Raw genomic sequence first — 24,702 nt, 5'->3', positions numbered from 1 at the left:
TGAACGCGTGCAAAGATGTTATTACTGTGACGCTTCTTTATGAACTTCAGAAAAAACAGTCCAGAATCACGATGTTAAAGGCCAAATGCTAAGTGATGATAATTTATGCAAACAAAGATGAAATTAAAAAAAAAAATTCTGCTCTGGGCTGGGGAGGAGGAGAGCAGAGTAACTGTACTATTAAGGGTTGCTGGAAGATTCAGTTTTCATCTGGAGACCTCTTTATCAAGCATTTGGGAAGAGAAAGCTACGCAAGCTCCAAACTCCGTAGCTACGCGCAGCTAAGCCAGCACATATCTTCAGACTCCCTCACGTCCCATCAGAGCTCCTGTAACCAGTCCTGACACTCATTTGCTTGACCCATTTTTGATAAACAAAGAATAGAGTACTTGAAGTATTTTTCCCCCTTGTTCATCCCATTCTTCAGTAGCCTCTTATTTTATGGTCAGAGGTTAAACTGCTGACCTCTCACCTTCAAGGCAAGTTTTTCCCCCCTTCCATAAAAGGTTTTTCACAGTGTGCAGCATTCGGATTAGCCCCTATCCCCTTGAACAAAAGCTATGCCTTTGTACTACTGGTTTGGGCATGGAGTCTGTACATCAGAGGAAGCTGCTCCTACTTACCATTCACAATACCGATATTGTGAGGCCCCTCTAACGCCTCGTCTCTCAGTGTCTAGACTTTCACCCAACCAGCCAGCAAAAAGAAAATCCTGTAAAGCACTCAACTGAAAATTAACTATGGTATCCTGTTGTGAACCTGATGAAGACGTTATTTGAACATACGGTAAAACTTTCCATTGTTTAACATAAAGATAAGAGAAAAACTTTTAGAGCCCTAAGCTTTAGTCATAGGGATCAATTCACTCATGGGTCAGTAAATGCATTTTATTAGCAAGCAGCTATTGCTTATGTGTGTCTTTAAACTAATACACAGATTATTAAATTATACTCAAGTGCCTAGCATTCTGGATAACTACTGCACCTAACTTTATACTCACTAAGGATACACTAAGGCAAAGCACAGGAAAAGAAGCACATCTTCCAGAATTAATTGAAACTATAGCATCAGCATTGCCCACTGTCTCAGTTATATTCAGCAATTAAAATAACAGAAGTATGGCAACAGAAATATTTTATGCTTTGCTGTATGGGACAAAACATATAGGTGCTCAGCATCACTTGTCATCAAAAAAAGGAGAACTCTGGGCAAATAAACCATGGGATTTTCTGGGGCAGGGCGGGGGGGAACAACTCCACACTGCAAAGGCTTGTACTTTGTTTCTTTGTAACACTTGCATTTCTTTAGCATAAATAATGCACAAGAGCAAGAAAGTTTACTGAAGTGGACTAACAATAAAAATATATTCTTTCATCATGAGAAAAAAAAAATCCATAAGCAGGTCAGAAAAAAAAAAACAAACTAGATCTAAGAAATACTGTAATGTTTGATATATTGTGAATCACTGAAAAGATTTTATTATTGCAGACAAACAGATGTTTGTATCATTGCAGAATTCTTATGCCTCTCTTGAATGTGTATTTTGGAAAGACTTCCCAGGGCTTTACCACAGCTGAGGAAATGCATCTCTCTCACCAATTTCACCAATCTGATTTGGAAAGAGAGGCAGAATGTCTCAAAAGAAGAGGGCAATCAAATTGTTGTTTGGCATGGGTTGCTTGACTGGGGGATTTTGTGATTACTTTTGTGATGATTTTTGTGTGTTTTGTGATGAAACAAGAAAGCATGACATCACCCCTGTCACAACAGGAAAAGCCAAAAAAAAAAAAACCCCACCACATTTATCCCTCACCAGCTACCCCACAGGGCCTGGTGATGGCATCAGCATGTGGAAAGCAACAGGACTTGAGAGTCTGGAAAGAAATGCTACCACAACTGCAACACCCAGGAGACTAACAGGAACCTCAGTTCTCTCAACAAGTAGAAAAGGTCGGATTTGCAAAGGAGGCGGGAAACAGGACATAACCTTCTCCTTCTTCACAGAGTATCAGACATCAGGCACATGCCACTCTCTCCCTCTGCCACACAGGACAGTCATGCCGGGGAAGCCAGCTGTTTTAATGTTCCTTGTAATGCCCTTTAAAAAAATAAATCCCAGACAGGATAGCAGCTGTCATACCTAGAGACTGCCAGGTGTTGGTATCTTTAGCTACACAAATACTTAAGTCAACCTCTGATGTGTTTTAGGCTCTGTGATCTTTCCTAAGAGTGATTACCAAGGAGATACATACTGCACACTGCAGTCACCAGCAGCAGCCTGCTGCACCACAGCAACAGCACAAACACCCATGGGCTTGCACATAACTACTTGGAGTTATCATACATAAACCGCACCATATTATCACTGATCTCCAGAACTGATGCAAAGAATAAGTAATAAAGAGGCATTTAGTATAATTAAGTTGGAAAGGACAATGGTTGCCTTCTACACCATGGATTGGATGGATACACCTTTTGCTCCACTCTGCAGACAAGGTCTTCTCAGTGCAAGACAGCAATGGATGCTCAACTTGATATATCAGCATTCAATTTACTTCTAAATAGGTTGGCCTAAATCAGTGGCTACAAGAAGGATTTCTGAAATAAGAACTTAAGGGCATTAAATTCAAAACTATAGAATAAACATTTTTCTCTGAAGCTGAGTAGCGCTACACAGGAACCTCAGCCTCCTGAAACAACACAGCTGCCACAACAGAACGACAACAGAGGATCCAATACTAAAATCCTGCTTGTGGTACCCAAGAACTTGCTTGTCTGTAGACGTTCACTGTGAGTGTCATTCAGTAAGACGCACATTTTCACACATATGCAGGCTGGTCTGAGAGGATTTCAGATACACAAAACATCTGAGAAGGATCAATGCAGACCATTAACCCATTTTATCAGTATGATAACAGAAACAGATTTATTTTCTTATGATTTGTTACTGATCTTAGTTCTAAACCAGGTTACTGAGAAGGAAGAAAAAATACTAACACAGTAGACTTAAAAATCAGAACACTTTGATTCTCCCTGTGGCCAGAAGTAAAAATCCAAGATTCTTCCTATATTGAAAATACATTTTGGGCCATTTTTCTATTCTTTTATCTCACCCCACATTTAGCACCATAGCATCATGTCAAACACGAAATAAATGCTCTGAAAAACTGCACTACATGAGATCAGATGACCTACTGAAGCTTTAGAAACAGACACTGAACCCAAAAAGTTGTGGTTTGGGATGGTGATGTTTATTTTTACAACTCTACATATTTATAATCTGGTTATGAAAGAGCTGTAACAATAAACAGCAGATTCTCCACCATGGGTACAAGTGATGAAACACTTGCTTCCAAGCATGGGGGGGGGAAGAAAGAAAAGAAAAAAAAAAGAATCATCACTTTGCTGCTATAAAAATCCATAACACAATGATATTTTGGATATTTCATGTGGTTATGACTGCCCTCTTCCCAAAACCCAAAAAGATTAAGAGAAGAATACAACAGGATACTTCATAGATATAGAAAAGCTCCTACTCGTGTCAAGGCTCAACAAATCACATTCTTTGGCTTAGAGAGCCAGCTGCGGAGGGATAAAATATCACCCATGGTGCAAGCGAAGGTGAAAAGGAAATAATTGCTCCCTACTACTTGCAATACAAAACCTATAATCCAAATGATTCAACAGTAGTGGGGTTAAAACAAACAGAAGGAAATCTGCTCACAAGCTCTGTACTACAGCCACAGGCAGGACCGCCCCAGGATGCCGCGGAGGCCAAGGGTATAAAGGGGACTCCAAAACAAGCATACCTGCACGAGAGAGGCCCACTGTTGGTCACAAGAAAAAAATGACAGCTTTAAGCAACTTCCAAACCTAAGCAGCAGACCATGGGCATGAACGTCAGAGAAAGGAAGCTGGCATAGACCAAGGTGGGCTTGGGCAGTGACACAAGGCACATGGCACCTGCTTCTGTCACCACCAGCTGCCACACGTGGGTGGGGGAATGAACTTCTGCAAAGCCTGCTCCTGGTTTTCCTTCTCAGCCTAGAAGGCTAGACTCTGTATTTTGACACATTTTCCATTTTTCTTTCAGTTAGAAATACAAGAATGGAGTCACACCAGGAACGTGAGCACTGGGACAGGTCCCAGTGGGCAGCCTTCCAAATCCTTTCAGTCAGGTCCACCCCTTTTGATCCCCACTGAGGAAGGACAAAACACTTTTCATGCAGGCAAAAGTGACGCCTGGCACTTTTGAAGACCATTAGAAATGGGTAACGTTTTAGTTTTGGATCCATGCAGGAAAGAAGTTGCATCCGGTGCAGGAAAGGGTCTGTGTTTTGGACCAGGGATTCAGGTGCTTTGTTCCAAGCAGGCAGCCTTGTTTTCAGAGATTGCACGCTGAGCTCCTTGCAGCAACATCAGACCGATTTTAGGCTGCCAGATTTGGAAAGCAGAGTCTAGAACAGCCCAGAAGAAACTTTCTGGACAATTCAGCCAGATTCAGATCATGCTGGCCAGTATCACCAAAGCATTGAACATCTGCTGTGGCTAACTTCAGCTGGTTTTATTAACCTGTGCTTTAACAGCTTTGTGAAAGGGGACACACGCCTTTACATAGAGGTCATGTATACATTAAACAACAAGGAACACATAGATAAATCATCTGCAATGAAAAAAAAAACCCAGAATCTTCACTCGAGAAACAACATCTTTCTTTTGCACAGAACTGCTGAAAGAAACTTTCAAACACAGAAGTCTAATTTAAGAATACATTTCTGTTCTTCAAATTACAGAGCATCTCCTTAACAAAAAGCCTCAGTCACAACTTCCTCCCACATACACTTGCACCCAAAATTAAAACCAAAAATGAGAAGACAGCAAAACAAGGAAGTAACTGCACAATGATAGGGGATACTCCATTAAGCTACTGAGAAAGATACCGACATCTCATTTCTGATGTGCTAAGAAAAAACTGGTTTATATACTTACAAACCAAACACACATTTAAGAATCACCCTGCACAGATGACTTAGTCGATCTTTGTCTCCTTCTTCATCTAGATGCTGTTGTTTACCATCTTGTTCTTTCTTATACTTAAAGAGTTACTTAAATTGTTTTTCACTCCTGATCTACAAGCATATAATCAAATTAACATCTAAACAATTATGCAATACGCACCATCCTAGAAGCACCACATGCAAGAAAGTAAAGAAACACAAATGTACCTCTAAAACTCTTCTTAACACTGACAGATACACAATGAATTACTCATCTACCATTGTCTTTGGGCTCTTTAATCATTTTAATCTCAATCAGTTATTAAAAGTGCTTCAAAAAAAATAGGAGTTATAGCTCTACAAAGGGATATGTTTTTAAGACATAGTACAACATATGAGTCATTTCAAGTACCACAGAGCCCTGCAGCTAAATATAAAAAGAAAAAGGTTACTGAATATAATTCTCTAGTGATATTTGAAAACTATTTAAGAAAATTCTGACTACAAACTGTTCATTATTTCCCCAAAAAAGGTTCTAATAAAGGGTAAGTGAATACATCACTTAATTATTTTGCTTTTGGAATGAAATTCTACAGTAGTTTTTTTTAAAAACCTGCACTTCAGTGTGTGTTATTTCTTTGCTAAATATACAGGAAGGCTTTGATAACAAAAAGAAAGCATAGCAGATTCATCCATTTTTAGAGTTCTTTAAAATACTGACCTATTTTTAACTCCTGTGTTTTAAGTAGAAAGCAATACTGATCTGGTATTAATAGAAGCAATTATAAGATGCTCTGAAATGCGAACAATTACTTACAAATGTGGCAAAAGCTTCAGCCTGAGCTAACAAGACCACATAGCCTACTTCGCTACCCTCTGCACATTAACCTAGCTTTTCTTTAATAAAAAGAAAGAAATCAAATAAACTCTGTTATCATAAATGTAACAAATCTGCGTGGTACCTTGAACTCTGAGAACAGAGTTCAGCAACGTTCTCTCCTCTAAAAGCAAAGACATGAAGAGTGATGCTACACACCAGCACAACCCTAACCTGCTCTCTCTCAAATCAGCCATTGCTCACTAGATTATCTTTCCGTGTTTCCATGCTGCTCTCACCCATTAACAGTCACAGAAACCTACTTGTTTTGCCTGGCCAGCTTGCTTACACAGGACAAGTTCAGAAAAGCAAAGCAACACCGGGACTACAGTAGGAGGTGATAGGAGACCTCAGCTTCCCCTGCTGCAATGGGGATCAAAAGAAAGAGGTGCCAAATTACACCTCTTTCTTGGCAAGGGACTCAAGCTCCTAACAGTAGTAACAGAAAGCAGAGTGGGTACCATTCTCACCACTGCTATTCCTTGAAGAGTGACGAGGCAGTAAGTAACTAAGGACATGTTCGATGACCTGTGGGTAGAATGGTGCATAGTTTTTAAGCAATTTATTGATTTCTCTGGATTATCAGTATCTTGAAACAACATCTTGCAAATGTGTTGTTGCGTTGGGCAACATGAACAATGTTTCAATGAAGCTTTAGTAAACTTCCTACTTGAATAAAACCTAGAGCAATTTTCTTTTTGAAGTTATAGGTCAGCAGGAAGCTATAACTTTCACAAAGATGTGCAGCTGAACTGCTGCTGTGGTGCAAAGGTAATAAGGCAAGGATGCGAGGCATAGTCTTGTTTAAATTTTTCAATAGTAGATATTACAGCACTTTAAGGAGGTCACAATCACAGTCCCCTCAAATTTCATGATACAACAGTTTATAGAGGCTTTATTTTTCTTTAAAAGGTTGTCTACTGCTTAAATATGTTAAAAAGGTTATACAGTAAATTTTCGCTGCTGTCTTACCACCATGACTATTAGAGGTGAAACCGTTCCTTAACCATTGACTTCACCCCCATTGCCTCCTGCTTGAAGGGGCATTCATAAAACATTCTTCAGGCTTAACCACCAGTGAATAAAAACAAACAAACATTTTCTGATATTACAAAAATGATATTTAAAAAAAAAAATACCTCAGGGACAGGGAAAGCTAACACATAGGAAAATTATATCATTCCTCTATCATTCACTTATATCTTGATTTCCAGCAATGAGAACCAGCATATAGATGCCATTTTCTTTGTGGCAGTTTCAGGAGTACTCATCCCCTCACTATTACTTCAGCTACACCAACACAATTTCTGTGCAGCTGCACAATAATTAAAACAGCTTTTGCTTTCTGCTAGCTGCCCATGGAAAGACAGGCTGTAGAACAGAAGACAGTCACCACTACCAAGAAACACACTGTGCCCAGCGTTAGTCATTCATTTCAACCTCGAAGCGTCTACTTCCTGGAAAATGCTCCTCAAAAACGGCTCTTTTGCAGAACGTACCTCATGAAAGCTTATTAACAGTAAAGCTCATTGATATGTAATCCATCACTCAGGCTTTCGGCGACATGATCCTGGCTTTCTTCACTCCCCTTTGGGGACGCCTGGTGCTTGCACTTCCTGCTAAGATGCAGTATGTGTTTTACCTTTGTGCAACCATTTTTTTTTCCAGTTTGGCTGAAGCTCAACACCAGCAAAGTCCAACACAAATGTAGGGTTATGCCTGGCCCTTACAATGTGGTGGTGGGGTGGAATGGGTGTTTCATCCTTTTCCCTTAGTGCTGCTAAGTCAAATGAAAACATAAACCTCACACACACTGAGGAGGAAGCACAGACGATAACAGGACACGCAAAAGAATAAAAAAAAATAACAACCAGAGGTAGCTCTGATTTCCAGAGTTCTTATCCTATTAATAACTACTGAGCCAGCCAGCCACAAGCCAGGAAGGTATTTCACCTATTGTTTATAACATGCTTTTCTTTGTTGACTTACTACCATTCAAAACCAGACTTGGTTGGTCCTCTGCACGATACTATGTTCTGTATCACTGTATCTTTGGTCCATGTGATCAGTTTCTGGGCACAAAAATTTCTAGAGGGGAGGACTACAGCTCATCATACATAAAGCAGATTTTATCCACACACCTGTGCATTCTATCAATGCTCATAACTTCTAACACAGGTACCTACAAAAGAGCATTCTTGTTATACTTCTCACATATTTATATGAAGATAATAAAAAACTATATTATAATGTCTGAGAATTTCAGATCTGAGGAGTCAATTAGCGTATCTCAACAAACCACTGTTTTCCGTTACTGCTGTATAGTAAACATTTTCTTAAGAACCTATTGAAGTTGGAAACATTGATTTCAAATTCATTTCCCTCAGTCACTGGTGTTCAAAGTAGGTCAGAGAATAAAATCTGGCTCTCTGCCTAACCCTGGATATTTGCAATACTCACATCATTCCAATATGTCTAGCTGATAGATTCTGCAGTTAAACAAAATCCTCTAGAAATGTTGGTGAACAGAGTATGAATATGTTAGAGTTATTAAACTTTAGAACTATTGATTTCAGATGTGGTTTCTTTGGTTTCTAAGATTTATTATTTTCTTGTAACAGATCAATATTGCTGTTGCAGGACTATTAATTTAAGACAATATACAGCACACACCATAATTTCTTTTTGTTTTACATATATGACATGACTTCTAATGTTCCTATTAAATATATTAATTTAATATATACTGCTGGGACTTTAAAAAATGGAGGTTGTGGAACATCAATCAACAGAAAGGCACTTTCTCACTTTCTGTAACACTTAACTGTTTCAACATTTATCTCAGATTAGACAATTTGTATCTGTTTCATGATTTGCATTGTTTTGACCCACAGGCGCAAAGCTACTATGTTAACTGCTATGCAACATAATACACACTGCTCTACATATCCAAAGATATACAAAGCACTTGGAAATATCACTTTGTTTGTAACTATTGTTTATGCTGTTCTGGCACTTTCTGTCCTAACAGACTTTTTGTCTTGCTTACTGAAAGATGAGTATTTCAAGATGTGCTGACAATTAAAACACGCTGGTCATGCTTAGATGAATAATTCCTAGTGTTAAAATACACAGGAGCAGAAGGACCCTAGTAGCACACGTCAGTATCAACTGTCCCTGTTTATATTAAGATACAAGGAAGTGTGCAAGACAAGACACCAAGCAAATGATGAATTTTTACCAGCTTATGAAACCCTATTGTGTTTTTAAGACACAACGTGAGCGATTCTGATTTGGGTCCCTACACAGCCCAGTTATGTTCCTAGCAGAAATCCCAAAGAACTGCATATAGTAAGGGTATATATTTGACTCTAAACCCATGTTACAATACAACCGCAATGAGTGCCTCTGCAACTGTCCTTAGTTGAACTGATTTCAGACTCTTTTACTGCAGTCATTAATGACAATGTTAACTGATGAGTACGCAGACCATTCTGCAATCCCAGGCCACAACTTACTGAAGTGACTGTATACACAGCCAAATTTTTATCTTGGGTACTTCCGTCTCCCTTTAGATGGGTTATTGGGCATTTTAACTTGGACAGTTATGAAGTATGGCCACTGTTCACCAGAGAGTCAAAATTTCTACTGGGTACTCCTTTTGCAGAGAACAGCTTATAACAAAAGATCTTCATTTTCACACAGATTATCACACAGAGCATTCTTCAGTTTCCGAGAGTCAAGCAACCATGGAAAGCATCACCAAACAAAAGACTTGTGCAGGAGAAGCCATGCAGATGAATTCTGTGAGAGCAAATGCTGTTACCCAGGAGTTCTCTGGTAAATGCAGAGAAAAGCAGCAAGACACCTTCAGTCCCATGTTAGGAGAGTCAGGCAAGGCTACAGACTGAACTGAAGGAATTTAGAGCTGCAAGCAAAGTACTTTTTCTCTTTCTAGAGCTTCAAAGCACACTGCAGTTTCAGCATGAAAAATTCAGCATTTCTCATGTATTTAAAATGCACAGAGCAGATCACATACAAGCAGACCAAGTTTGTGTTCCTCAGCCACTTTCAGAGCAAGTGCTCAGGTTCTGCCCATCCTCAAGCATTTACTGGCTTCAAGAGCTCTGTTGCCCGCAGCCAACACCAATTCATCTACCTTTTTATTTCCAGCCCTCACCATATTTCACTTCCACTGAAAGTTCTGGTAGTTTAACTTATTTTTATTATTGTTTCATCTGGTTTATCCTGTCCTTCATCATTTTCCCCAGTAGTAGGAGCTGAAAGGATTTCTGTTTTGTTCACTGTTGAAAACATAATGCAAATTCCATTCAAGGATTGCGACACCTGACAAGCATTCTCAATGACAAAATAGTTTGCTAGATCTGTCAGCGTCCAGCAACGTCCCACGAAATTGTTTCATTTAAAAGATAGTCACCACCACTAGTTGTCAGAGAATTTAAGGCAAGCTTTAATTTATTCTGGGTTTTTTTACTGCCAGTGAAAAATGTTCTTAGCCAGGCACTCTAGAGGTGGTTATCTCAAGCATTTTTTTTTTTTATCATGCAGTTCTGTAGCACTGATTTCTAATATCACAACCAGAATGCAAAAGAACACAATTCTTATTATTCTTTGTAATATACAGCATATTATATCAACACTGAGAAAGAAAATTATCTTTTTAAATTGCGTACTTATTAATTACGCATGCTAGTTTGATCTGACTTCTTCTCCCTGGCTGATACTTGCATAAGCATTTTTCAACTAGACCTTGCAAGATGGTACAGGACTCTGATCCCAAGCAAAAGCAGATGTAAACATGCACTTACACTGCATGGGACATGGACATTCGTAGAATCATAGAATGGTTTAGGGTTAGAATGGACCTTAAAGATCATCCAGTCCAACCCCTGCCATGGGCAACGACACCTCCCACCAGACCAGGTTGCTCAAAGCCCTGTCCAACCTGGCCTTGAACACTGCCAGGGAGGGGGCATCCACAACTTCCCTAGGCAACTTGTGCCAGTGTCTCACCACTCTCATAGTAAAGAATTTCTTCCTAATATCCAGTCTAAATCTACCCTCTTCCAGTTTAAAACCATCCCCCATCATTCTATCACTACCTGCCCTTGTAAGAAGTCCCTGAAAATTCCTGGAAACTAAAATCGGTTTGCTCAGATGCACCAATTAAAAATGCCTGACTGAAACTGCAACTGAATGCTCAGAACCTCACCTGACAGCTTCGGGTGTCAGAGAGCTTTACCTGTTCTGGCACATAACCACTGCCATCACAGCCACCTGTGACATGGCAGGAAAAGTTCACTAATTTCAGCTGAAGAAGTAAGGAATTCATCTGCCACTAAGAGACTAAAGTCCTATTTTATCTGGCGATATTCTTAACAGGGAGAAGATACCTAGAATATGAATACCAGCAAAACCCTTTCCTGGACACAAAGTTTTTCAGAATTTCCCACACTGTGTCACAGTACCATTAACTATTTTCAGTTCTATGAATTACTGCATGATACCAATCTAGCATAATTGAGCTCTTCAGACAGAATTTTCCTTACACAAAATGAAAATTTAGTCTATCTCCAAATGTGAATGCCTTAAAGTGACCATGGGTAATAGAGATCTAACTTTGAGGTTTTGGGTTTTCCTTAAAGGCTAAGTTTTATTACGTGAGCAGAAAACTGGAAAGCACCAGTGAAGCTGTTGAACCCGTTTCCTCAAAAAAAAGACAGAAGTTTAACATAACCCCAACGCAATTCCAACACTGAGAGGACCCTAGAAGCCCAAAAGCCATCAGGAAGATAGCAGCAGAGAGCAAGGGCATTCCTAGCTTTTTGCAGTTTTTTGCAAAAGTGGCAACACATTTATTTTAACAAGCCCCAAAAACTTGCAATTAATGGTCAGAGATGAAAAACAGCCTATGCTACATTGCATGGCATGAAAATCCCACCAGTTCCTCCTTGTCTGACCTGCATGAGAAACATTTCCTGTCAGCCGCAGAAGCAGCCCCACCAGCTGAAGGGCAAGAGTACCCACAGAGCAAGTGGGCCAGGTGTCACCAGCAGAAGGAAGGACGCTTACCTCACACGCTGCTTCCAGCAGTGCTAGCCATTTGAAGTAAAACACATACAAAAATACATAGCTTAGGAGCCAAATGACCTCCAAAGGATAGGAAGAGGATGCATGAATGATTAGCTCTTGCTAGCAAGACTAAAGACTACAAATAACTGTTTCCCTCTTGTCACTTTAAAGGCACAGTGGTTTCACTCCATTATTTCAAACTCATTACAGACCTCCAGGTAAGTTTACAACTGCCACACAACCCTTGTCTTCTACCTCTATGCAGCTACTTCTTCTTTTGAATTTAAGCAGAGCAAACACATTCACTGTAACTCAAAACACACTTTTATATTTCCTTTTTCATATTGCAACTTAAGACAAGGATATAAAAATCGTCATGACAGAATGGTAAGGGTTGGAAGGGACCTCAAAAGATCATCTAGTCCAACCCCCTGCCAAAGCAGGATCACATCCAGGCAGGTTTTGAATGTCTCCAGAGAAGGAGACTCCACAACCTCTCTGGGCAGTCTGTTCCAGTGCTCTGTCACCCTCACAGTGAAGAAGCTTTTCCTCATGTTGAGCTTGAGCTTCCTGTGTTTCAGTTTGTGCCCACTGCCCCTTCTCCTGTCACATGGCACCACTGAAAAAGAGTCTGGCTCCATTTTCTTGACACTCACCCTTTAGATATTTATAAACATTGATAAGATCCCCTTTCAGTCCCTTCTTCTCCAGGCTATACTGACCCAGCTCTCTCAGCCTTTCCTCATAAGAGAGATGCTCCAGTCCCCTCATCATCTTTGTAGCCTTCCACTGGACTCTCTCCAGTAGTTCCTTGACTTTCTTGAACTGAAGAGCTCAGAACTGGACACAGCACTCCAGATGTGGTCTCACCAGGGCAGAGTAGAAGGGGAAGATAACCTCCCTTGACCTCCTGACCACACCCTTCCTAATGCACCCCAGGAGACCACTGGCCTTCTTGGCCGCAAGGGTACGATGCTGGCTCATGGTTAACTTGTTGCCCACAAGGACTCCCAGGTCCTTCTCCGCAGATCTGCTTTCCAGCAGGTCACTCCCTAATCTATACTGGTGCAAGGGTTATTCCTCCCCAGGTAGACCAGGTCTCATTGACTGGCAGCACAGCCTTCTGGTGTATCAGACACTCCTCTCAGTTTTGTATCATCAGCAAACCTGCTGAGGGTACACTCAGTCCCTTCATTCAGGTCATTGATGAATGTGTTAATATAATCCTTCTTCAATAATGCAACTGCATTCCTGGAAAAAAGTTGCCTTAAAATGTTGAGCTTTCCTTTGCAACTTCTGAGGGAAATGATGCCATGCCTTACAACCACTCTCAGCACGGCTTCCCTGTGTCCAGTGCACCTCTTGCGACACACCTCAATTCAACATTTAGCAGCCAGTATTTAAATACAAAGACAGCAGATTTTTGCATTTAACTCATCCTGTAACAGAGCAGAAGAGCTGCCTCCTCCCAAAAGTAAACATTTGACTCTGTCTACACAATGACACTGTTAACTTTACAACATTTCTATGTGTTCTAAAACAGGTTCAACTGGTGCAACAAATCAAACTCTTGATGTGAACAGCATCTAAAGTCAGATGAATAGGAATTTCTTGTTCTCTACTAGGAGGTAAGCAGAAGTATTAAACATGCTTTGTGTCATTCTTTCCCATTCTGAATTTAAGGAAAAATGCAATGGTAAACCAGCTATGGCAAAATCCCTTGGTTAGGATAATTATGCCTTTATGATGATTAAAACTTGGCATTAAGAAAGTTTGTAAAATATGTCCTAAAGTGAACACAGAAACCCTAACTAATATGCTCTTTTCAGACACAACTTTGTAATTTTAGCTAGGTTTTAATCTACATCGGAATACCCATTCAAACGTGTAAAGAAACCAGATCCAGATTCAAACTCTAGGAACTGTAATCTAAGGCCGTTGTTCAAGCCTTATTTCTAACAAAGGACAGTACTTTCCAAACAAGGATTAAGAATTGTGCAAAGGAAGACAGTATGACGGTAGACTGCTGCCTTGGCTTTCCCAGCTCAGGAAGCACAGTTACCACACCCAAAATCTTGTTCAGGCCTTTTTTCTCTCACCACTTCTGCTTTTACTCTTGTCTTTTCCATATAAAGTTCAGCATTAAGTTTTAATCTTTTCTCCTAAACCAGAATCACAAAATATAAGAAGTCTTTGTCTATCCAAATTATTCAGTTCTAAATCTAGAGCTACAGTTCCAAGATACATGGAAAAATGTCAAAGGCAAATATAAGTTAATGTTTTCAGCATTTTAGTACTCTGTCAGTCACACAGATTTTCCATCCTAAGTATATCCTGTAAATATCATGTTTTTACTTGGACCTTGGAGTTATCACACACCAGCCTACCACAAAAAACACAGACTCTCAACAGATTAGTTGCAAAGTGGTGCTATGCTCAAATCACTCGTGCTACACAAAATTATTTTACGGAATAATAACAGTACTTCACTGGGAAAACTTATTTTGGCCTCAGGGGTTTTGAAGCCCTTTGTGAACAGTTACATAACTCTTCCCTTTGTAGCCCTGATCATGCTTTATTTTATTTACAAACAGAAGTATCTGTTTATATTTATTTTATATGACGAGCACGTCCATCTGCATGAATCTGCATCCCCAGATAATATCACCAGTGGCAAAGGAAAAAGAATTAAAAAGACTATTTCTGTGAACCAGACAGGAAATCCTACACTTCAGCCTCTTCAAGTCAGCGCTAGAGAGAGGTGTCTTATGGCTTTGCATAAAGCATTTTAAACCTTGAAAGTTTAACCAGTTTGAAAGCTTTTTAGGCAGATTTCAAGTTCTCTGGACATGAAAGACAAGCCGTTAAACTACAGATGAAGAGAGCTAGCAGCATACCATACCTCCTTAAAGAATGATAAACCTCTGTGTAAGATAGGCTGTTCAGTGTGTGGGAGGGCAGCGGCACACTGACATTAGCTTAGAGAAGTATGCAAACACTTTACACTATTGAATGCAAGCAATTTAAAAGCCCGCAAACTAGCCCCCAGGCAGCCCTCTCAAATTATTAAGTACTAAAATGAAACTAAAATTAAATTTAAAAAAGCACAGGAACATCAACTTTCATTCTGATTGTCTACATTACATGATACAAGTTGCTGTTTTCTGCTTATATTTAGTTATATTAATACTAGTATGTTCACTCTACTGAATTTTATACAAATTTCTTTTTACATCAAGTTACTATTTGTGTTAGTTAACTCATCAAGCTCTTCCCTTTTAATATCTCTGCCCAAAACCCAATCACACTGCTGAAACCGGCATATGGCATTACATGGAATAATGACACAATTGGGCAAATGCCTGCAGGGGAATAATACATCTCTACCAGCACTGATACCACAAGCGCCTACCCCCACACTGCTACAGCTGGGATCCCTGGAGTAGAGCAGAGCCTGCCGCTCCTCCCAGCACTGTACTCTGGCTGCTGGGGAGCAGGGTCGGCCCTCCCCACCGAGGTCTCTCCTCCCCAGTGAAGAATGCAGGGGAGATAGGAGAAAGGGCTTCCTTGACCTATTTCTCTTACCCTTCCCCCTCCTACACACACTGCACCCACCTCCAAATTACACACGCACCCAAGAATCCCTGTAGGTTGGTGGAAAAAAAAAAGTCTGTAGGAAATAAGGCACTGAAAAGCAACAACATTTTCCCCCACGTTTTTGCATCTGTGAAGAGAAGCTGAAAGCTGGAGTGACTGCCCTCCATTTCTCAGTCTCTGGAGAATGAAAGGAAAAGGTAAAAAGCATCAAAATGCCAATCTTTATCTTAGAAGCAAAATCATAGTTGCCTTAATTATTTTTGTTGTTCGTCATTCTCCAACACCTGCTCTTTGCTAGTGACAGTCCAAACACACAGAAGACATTGTTCATACCCTGAGGAGCTTTCCAATTAAATGAAAGACATTTGAACACAATGAAAACATCCATTTAGGTACAACTGGAGGGTTTAAAGTTACACAAAAGATTATAATTTATGAAGGACTTACAGGTATGTTTGGTGCTCATACAGGAGAGACTTTCAGCCAAACTATGGCTTATATTCCTTGGTTTGGGCAAAAAGGACAAAAGCGATGCACAGTTTCAGGTACTACTGCTTTTGCCCTCAAAGTATTTTCACAGTCCTCAACAAAAGATTGTGAAATATTCTGCGTCTAATCAATCGATAATCTTACAGAGGCACCAGGCCAGATTAAGTGTCCTCCTCCAAGTTTTTAATGTACCACCATGGGAAAATTTCAAGAAGAAAACCAAGAAACATTATGGGGAAGTAGCACTAACCTAAATAACAACATATGAGTTAATGAGTTGGGGCAGAGAGATGTTAAACTTAATGAAGCCTCAGAGGAAAGTTTTATTTTTGATATACAAAATCTGCATTTAAGACTACAATCAGACACCCCATGTTCTGAAACGGCATTGTACCAACTGAAAAAGCATCTTTAGCTTTTTGTTGGTGTAAAATAAATTCTAATATGGTAACACAATAGTTGAGACTAAAAATCTACAAATAAATATGAGACATGTAAGAAAGCTTATCTAGTTCACAGCAATATAGAGCTGCTCTTCATAGTCACCTGAAGAACATGGCATGCTTTAAAAAGAGAAACTTAACTTTGTGTGGGACAGTACTTATTAAGTATCCTTTCAGTTAAAGCCAACAGTGAAAAAGGTTGGCAGTATATAAAAATTATATCAAAAGTTTTAATTGCTCTTAAAAAAAACCTGCAGACTTCTTTCTGTATTACACTGATAGAATTATCTTTTTTATCAGGTTCAAGTGATGCTCTGCAAAAAAAAAAGTAGGCAGAGAAAAAGAGTTATCTGATCAGCAAGTTACACCCACAGGCTCAGAGTCTGCGGTTAACAAACAGCTCTCTACAGTGAAGGGGAAAAAAAATAAAATAACATAAATAGCGCTTGCTCTGACCACTGTCCCGAAAGCAGCTTTGGAAGACTCTTGGAAGACTCAAAACCCTACCAAAGTCAGACACATTACCCATGAACAGAATTACCAACTGTATTCAACTTTTTTTCAGAATTGGGACCTTCCTGGAACTAGAGATCTTATTAGTACCTTACAGACCACAAGCAGATTCTTTCATGCAGAGAATTTGGCACTTCTGACCTAATTCCTGGACTTAATTCACACAGTTCTTAACTTCACCAGTACACATTTAAACTGGTTTTTACAGGTTTTTCTTGAAAATTTAATGAAAAGAAGACCCTTTAAAGAAAAATAATGTAGCAATCATGCATCACTAAGATTTATTATCATTCTGGCACAGGCAAGATAAACTACAGGACTTATTCATACAATTCAACACAACCTATTGAACACCTTCTCTGAAAAATCATGTATCTAGCCCTAGAGCTATAGAAGGCTTCCTAGCAATTAAGAGAGGAAATTGAGACAATGTAATCAAGTTTCAAGCCTTCTTCAAACAATTATTCTTAGCTTGAACAGAAAATTAAATGCTATTTCAATGGAGTTTTCAATAAAACTCAAACAGTCAGGACTAAAGCAGTCCTAGACCCAAACCAATACATTCAGAGGCTGAATTTCCTGGATGCTGCATGCTTCGTGGAGCCTTTTTGTTGCTTTTATGTATGTTAAAATCAAAGAAGATGAAGGTGCAGCAAAAAGAACTCTTAACCACACGAACTGAAACCAGTCTGAGTCATCTTCTTCTTGGTAAACCATGGACAGCAATGCTGAAGACCTTATGCTCGCAGAAGTTGTTGCATCCTGCCTTTCTACTGCTAGCTGCTGTACTTGCATTGCCTTTTATCTCTGGCCTCTGCAATCCAGTTTTAATAAAATCAATACAGGAAGTACAGTTTACAGAATAAGTTAAACTATCAACTTTCTCTTTGCACATTAAACAAAATCTAAAGTTCAGATGTGTATGTGTGTATGCACATACTGTATATGTTTGTGTATAGATACATAGATAATATACACTCTTCACGAAGATTATACTGGCACTATTATTTCGGACATCTGCCACACAATCTTGAACCCATAGCCTCATGTAAGACTGCACTCAGGACAACCATAACACTGCAGCACTCCTGAGACGTAGAAAGGGCAATTCAGTCCCAAGCACAAAAAACCTGCATCTTTTTACCCTAAAACTGAAGAGCAATGCATGTCCTTATAAATAACACAACAGTTTCAGTAATATTAATATCTGTTATCAGGTTGTCCTCCGGGTCCGTAAGTGAAAATGTAATACAGAAGGCCAGCTGATGATGTTAAAATGGGTACACATTTTTGCTATTTCTTTTGTTTGCTGGTTCATAAAGGAGTGACACAGGAAAAAATTATGAAAATCTGCTACTGCCTTGGAAGCATGTAAAACCTTTTCCTACAAGGTGCTACTGACACTGCAAGCCAAATTCACCATTAACAAATATTGGGCTGTTAGAATAGCTTAGCACTCATCTCCCAGTCACTTAGCAAGCTCTGGGGAACAGAAGTTAATTCATCCTGAAGTTTTGCGAGAATCAGATTATGAATATTCCTATTAAAAGGTTGTCACACTAACTAGTTACCAGTTTTGGCATCCCATGTTAATTGGCGCTCGCCATCTTGACCACGCTGCAAAGGACTGGCACTTATGGCATAGGCTACAATCTGATTTCAGTCCTAAAGGCCTTTTCCTCCTCTTTGGAATATATGCTTCAACTGTCTAAATAAATACAGCTGAAATACAACTTTCAGGGTAAAGTCTTAGCTGTAGTTTAATATCAAAAGCATAATTTACTCTGAAAATACTGTAAGCAATACATTAATTGCTGAGGAAACCATATCCTGGCTTGTGCCAAGAGTAGACATTAAGCCCCACTAATAAATATAAGATTTAGTTTTCCTAACACAACCCAAGTGAAGAATAAACTTGGCACCAACAGCAAAAAATGTTAGAATTCATTCTATTAGTTCAATGGACTGCTCAATTATAAGAATATTTACATAAAGTGTACCTTCCTTTCCTCCTGTCCCAAAAACGAGGAAAGAGTAAGAAGATCACCATTACAGCAATGCTACTGTGCACTCCTGTAGTTTAAAACACAGAGTGAGCAGCCCAAAACAACAACCAGTCAAAAACACAGTATTAAGAAATAAATATTCAAGTATGCAAGCTACTTTTAAATCTCAAAAAATAGGCATTGAATGGGAAAACAAAATTTTGATCCAGCTATAACTAAAGATATGCTAGCACAACTGCGCCATTAACCAGTTCAGGAGCTCCCTTCCATACACAAAGTGGTAACTTTATATTAACCTACATGAAACCTCTTAAGTGCTTACACTGAGTAGAAAACAATGGAAATAATTAGTGGAATGATTAAAGAAGAAATTTCATGGTACATATAAACCTTGCTGCATTTCATGTATATATGATCCTTTATAGCTGGAAGAGCCCCCAGACATAGTCAGATCAGAAAAATTAATGTACCTTGAGAGCTATACTATAATTATGAAGTTATCTAAAAATAATTCATAAAAATAACTATTACTATTATCCTGTCTCACTGTTGCAGGCATGTAGTGTCCTTGTAAAAACATCTTCTTAATAGCTACACATGGAGTAGGGCTACCTCTATTTTTATTTGTTAGAACAGTTACACGCTGGCATGGGGAAATTAAAATGCAGGAGAATACACACTACAGCAAAACTTGAAAAGAAAAAGCTTAAAGCTACATGGGTCACATTAAGGTCTTCCTCTCTCCTAAGTCAGCTTCTCCTGCTGCTCAGTCATGCAGGGAGATCATAATTTTGTGGCTGTGATACTTCCACGGCAACACTGGTGACGGTGATGTCACAAATTCAGCCCTGACACAGCTTCAGGATCAAGCACAAGGAGCAGATGGGATGCGAGGGAGAAAGCCCTATTTAAACACAAATCTCTTTCATAAGAAAGAAAGAGGCATGAGCAAAGGAACAGGTGAATGGATCACGTTTTCAACTATGACATATTCAAAAGATTATCCTAGCATGAAAATCTATTTAAAGGCAAGACCTACAATACAGGGTAACTGTCAAATTTGTTAGGCCTTATAATAAACCAACCTTGAAAGCTCCCTGTTTAGCATGACAAGCCTTGTGCTCCATTTCTAAGTGGCGGTGAAGACAATGCACTTTTGTCACTTATGAATTTCCTTTAAATAACTTTAACATTCAGATATATTAATTTGATACATCGCTGTGTTGATAATACCATATGTATATATGATGTCAAGCCCTCACTGGACCAAGTTTGTTATATGATTTAGATGTAATAGAAAGAAATTAAAATGAATCCCAGATAGGTGACCAAGTACAGGCGGATGGTAGCAGGAATATTCAGCAAGCACAATTTGCTTGGTAAAAGGGGACTGTACTTTTGTGCTGATCTGCAGACTCATGCAAGGATCAATACAACCTGTGGACCAGCTGAAACACCCCTAAACCCCTTGTCAGTCACACACCAGACTCCAACGCTACCGGTATAAGATCCCTCTGCCTTTGGCCACCCTATAGACAAACAGCAACTGAGCACAGTCACAAACACAGCCTTCACATTAACTCAGGTCACAGTCCAAGGAGATACAAGGTTTTCTTAAAGAAGTGGCTCTCCACAGAGGACAACTGATGCACAGCACAAAGTGCCCAGTGAGGGAGGCAGGGGAAGTGACTAGGACCAGAATTTAGGCATAGGGGGTCATTCACAGAGCTGCAGGTCACAAGAAGTGGTTTCTTATGTCAGCAGAGGCAGAAAGGCGCAAAACAAAAATCAGAAGTCAAAAGGGAGATAAAAGGAACTAAAAGGATACAAATCCATGTTCTGATCACAGAAGATAAAAACCCACATTTTTCAAGATTTCAAGATGAAGGCCTAAAAGGATTATCAACAGTCTAGCTCTCAGGAGGGAAAGGAAGAAAGGGAATAAAATCTGCAGGTTGAAGCTGGGCCTAAGCCAAGATGTGAACGGGCCCCCAGGAAGGGATGTCACGTGAAGGCAGAGACTAAATGCATGGTGCATGGGGGAGCAGATCAGAAGTCAAGTAGCTAAGCAGGGTTCACAGACATCACCAATGAAATTACTAAGGTAAAAACTGCAAAAGGGAGAGAACAGAAGACAAAATGTGTGATGATACAAACCACAACATTGATCAGAGAGTGAGGAAAGCCCACCTGATTTCCCAAACCATGACTGTACCAACAGCAAATCAAAAAAGCAGGCAATAAACCAAGGGAAGCTGTCTGGTCTCAAAAAAAAGTGAAAATATTCAAAGACTGCACCAGGACCAAGATGTCATTCCACAACTAAATGAACATTCTTATGGAAAAGGAAAAAAAAGAAAAGAAAAGAGAAGAAAAAACAGAGGAACTTAAGGTATCAATAATGGATAATGTATAATACAACACATACAGGAAAATCTGTTGGATTGTCAGGAAAAGACATCAAGAACTACAGTTGTTCAGCTTCAACAAAAATGGGGTTTATAAATATATTAGGCAAGCACCCATGATACCGCTAACACAAATGTTGGCTGAAATGGAAAAAAGAAAGCAATAGTTTGGGGCTATAAATTTCTACAGGCACCTAACTTGTTAGAGTAGTAAACTCTGGAAACAGCATCCATTAGCACAGTAGGATAAGCAATAGACTCCATTTTAAGATGTAGTTTATTGTTTTTACAATTGTGATTAAGACACAGCTGTCACAGACTGACATGACTACAACACAACCTCAACAAGACAGCTTTTCTTGCTGTGTTTTTATAAGGCAAACAGCCTTGGATGAGAACACGAACTGAGTTCCCACAACGGACGTTCTGGAAGTCACTTTAATTTCAGCACTGGAAATCCCATCTTCTTTTTATCCAAGAGGATAAAAGCCTCTCTCAGATAACTCCTGCACTACTACACTTCTTTTACCATGTGTTTATAGAGACGCGAAACTGATGGTTAATACAAGCTCAAGTCAGCACTCATTGCTTTTGTATCATGTATCAAACCAAAGCAGCTGCCAAACAGGACCTAGAAAGAAAGCCTCTTTCTGTTGTTCAGAAAAGAACTTACTTTCTCCCTACCACACTGATCAAAATTAACATTCCACTGATAAACAGAAGTCAATTGTCCTGCTAAAATGAAATGTTATACAAAACCAACATTTCTAGTTAAGAACTGTACAAGATGCATTTCAATTCCAAGCCTTGCAAGTATTTATTTTGGAACAAAAAAATTTTTACAATAGCCAAAATGAAAGTATAACAATAAAACCCCATGCCAACTATGAATTAACACATTAATAGATCTTAAAAGGCAATAAAATAACTATAGTCACTTTCTAATACAATCCCAACTCAACAGCCTTTCAAAACATAAGATGACAGTAGATGAGGATGAGAACTGTTTTCCTTCCACCTCTCATTTCTATAAATAAACATCAGTAGGCATGGTATATTACCTTCATTTTCAGATGCTTGGCATTTTACTTTCAGTACCAAATCAAAGGTACGTTCTGGATTTTCCCTAGAAGAAGCAAACACAATTGATTAATCATACATGTTTCAGACAGCATTTCCACTGTGTTATATCTTTTCCATTCTATTTGTACAGAATAAAATTAAATTAAAATTTCATTAAACTAAAATTAGAAATCAGATTAGATCTAAGGAACAACAAGAGTCACATTTCCCTGTGTCCTACGCAGCCTTAAAAAAATAAGGAAGATAAATAAATCACACAAGCTTAGCTTGTTTAAGTGATACTGTCACTTGCCTTACACATCACGTAGCTTTTAAGACACTCCATCATTCCACTCCTAACAGCTGGGGAAAAAAGTGCAACTAAAACCCTTATCAATCAATCTGAAATATATTAATAGAGTCATGGGCAGCCTTTTCTAAATCTACATTTTATTTCTATTTAATAGGAATAGTTCATCATTAGACTTCCATTTTAATTCCACAAATTTAGCCACTACCCTTTAAATGCACATGATTACCACCATAAGGCTAAGAATCACTTAGTTTCCTCTTTCACAACATACTGATCACTGACTTGGACGTTAAAGGCCAAATCTCAGGCATGATTCAGTAAGAAAACAATGCGACAACTAGGGATGGACACAGGAAGATGGGAAGACAGAGCCTTTGTATCTGCAGCAGCCATCACAGCGAGCTCTGTGTGATGGCCAACGCCTCTTTCACCTCCCCAGTAAATACACACCTGCTAATAATGAACTGCATATGCTAACAGCAATTAACACTCAACCTAATCCCAAACTATATGTTTATTAAAACTGTTCTAAATGCCATTACTATAACGCCCACCTCTCTGCCTACCAAGCACAGTGCTATTTATATTAAAAACAAGTGGTATAACCACACCCATATCAATTTTCTGTTTAACCACATAAAAAGCTCACACTGCACTCCTTAGGTAATGCTCCCACTGAAGTCAGCTGGAGTTTTAGGCAAACAAAAAAAATCCAAGACTTGGTTCCAGGTTTGTAGAACGCTTCAAATAAAGCATGCAACAAATCAACACACTGTTGTTTCTTTAAAGAAAGTTCTGAATGAAATCCAAAGGCCAAGCTGGAGGAAATTTCAGCCATCACAAATTAATTGATTCAGTACAGGCTTTCACTGACCTCAGCACCATCATCAACTGAGATACGCAATTATGGTCCAAGTCAAATTATGGAGACATAACCCACCCGTTTTTGCATCCCCGTATTTTAAAGCATTTAGTTAGTATTTAGCATCCTGCATCTACTGATCCTATGTGCAGAAGATCAAACGCTGCTACGAGTTACAACAGCCTAAATCCAGGATATTGGAGATTTACTCTGGTATTAAAGCCCGTCCATTGTTCCTCTGGCTGGCAAGCAGGTTCAGAATGAAACTGATAAGGTTTGGCTTCATTAAGCCACCTAGAAAAGTGAATCACAAGAATCCTTCCTTTAAAAGAAGTGACATCTCCCCGTGACGTTACTCTAGCTCAGGTGCCGGGTTTATACTCTCAGGCCATTTTCCCCTTCCTTTTCTTCCTAACCAGACCACACAACACCGGGGTTTTAATGTGAATTGGTTCAAGTGTTACAAACACCGAATGAGTGTTTCTAGCTCAACTCCTACCTGAATTACCCTCACGAAGAAAGCTCTTTGAAGAAACGCTGCCTTCCATCTTTCACTACACCACTCTAAATCTGCTTTTGCAGAAAAATGCCTCTAGGTTTACTCTTCACATCCCACTACGCTTAGAAGTGTCAAAAATGTGTCAAACTAATCTGAGAATTGTCAGACTGTCTCTCATTTCCTTTACAGCCACCCGTAGCAGCCTGCTTATTCATCGTATATTTACACTGAGACATTTGTCAATTTCTGAAACCTGTGTTTAACATCTTGTTGGTTTCCAATGTCAGCAAGGCCAGACGGGATTGGTAAGGCTGGACAGCAGTGCCGCCCAGCACCTACAAAATCCCACAGTAGTGCCTCCAAACACCTGAAAATCCCTTTTGCCCCTGCCACACCATAATGAGAAAAAGAAAGTTTGTAATTACTGGAGAGATTAATGCCACAAACCCGGGCCCAGCAGCTGCCGCCGGCAGGGTCACTGCAGGCAGCAGTTACTGCCCAGGCCTGAGGGAGCTCCAGCGGCCCGGGCAGGGTGCTGGGCCC

At 39.5% G+C, this 24,702-nt stretch overlaps 1 protein-coding gene across 1 annotated transcript in view; it reads right to left on the bottom strand.

The window, feature by feature from the left end:
* The window catches only part of LOC104541782 (DENN domain-containing protein 1B-like), a gene marked incomplete at both ends in the record, with an annotated part of 83,633 nt that extends 61,084 nt beyond the window's left edge, over positions 1-22,549 (bottom strand). The window contains one exon of the mRNA XM_010185918.1: positions 22,485-22,549. Coding sequence (XP_010184220.1) covers positions 22,485-22,549 — 65 coding nt within the window. The remainder of the gene's footprint in view (positions 1-22,484) is intronic.
* Between the last annotated feature and the right edge of the window lie 2,153 nt (positions 22,550-24,702).

The sequence above is a fragment of the Mesitornis unicolor genome, unplaced genomic scaffold (genome assembly GCF_000695765.1).
Source record: "Mesitornis unicolor isolate BGI_N332 unplaced genomic scaffold, ASM69576v1 scaffold13576, whole genome shotgun sequence".
NCBI lineage: Eukaryota > Metazoa > Chordata > Aves > Mesitornithiformes > Mesitornithidae > Mesitornis > Mesitornis unicolor.
Note: the sequence above shows the minus strand (reverse complement) of the source record. Positions and strands in the feature narration are given on the sequence as shown.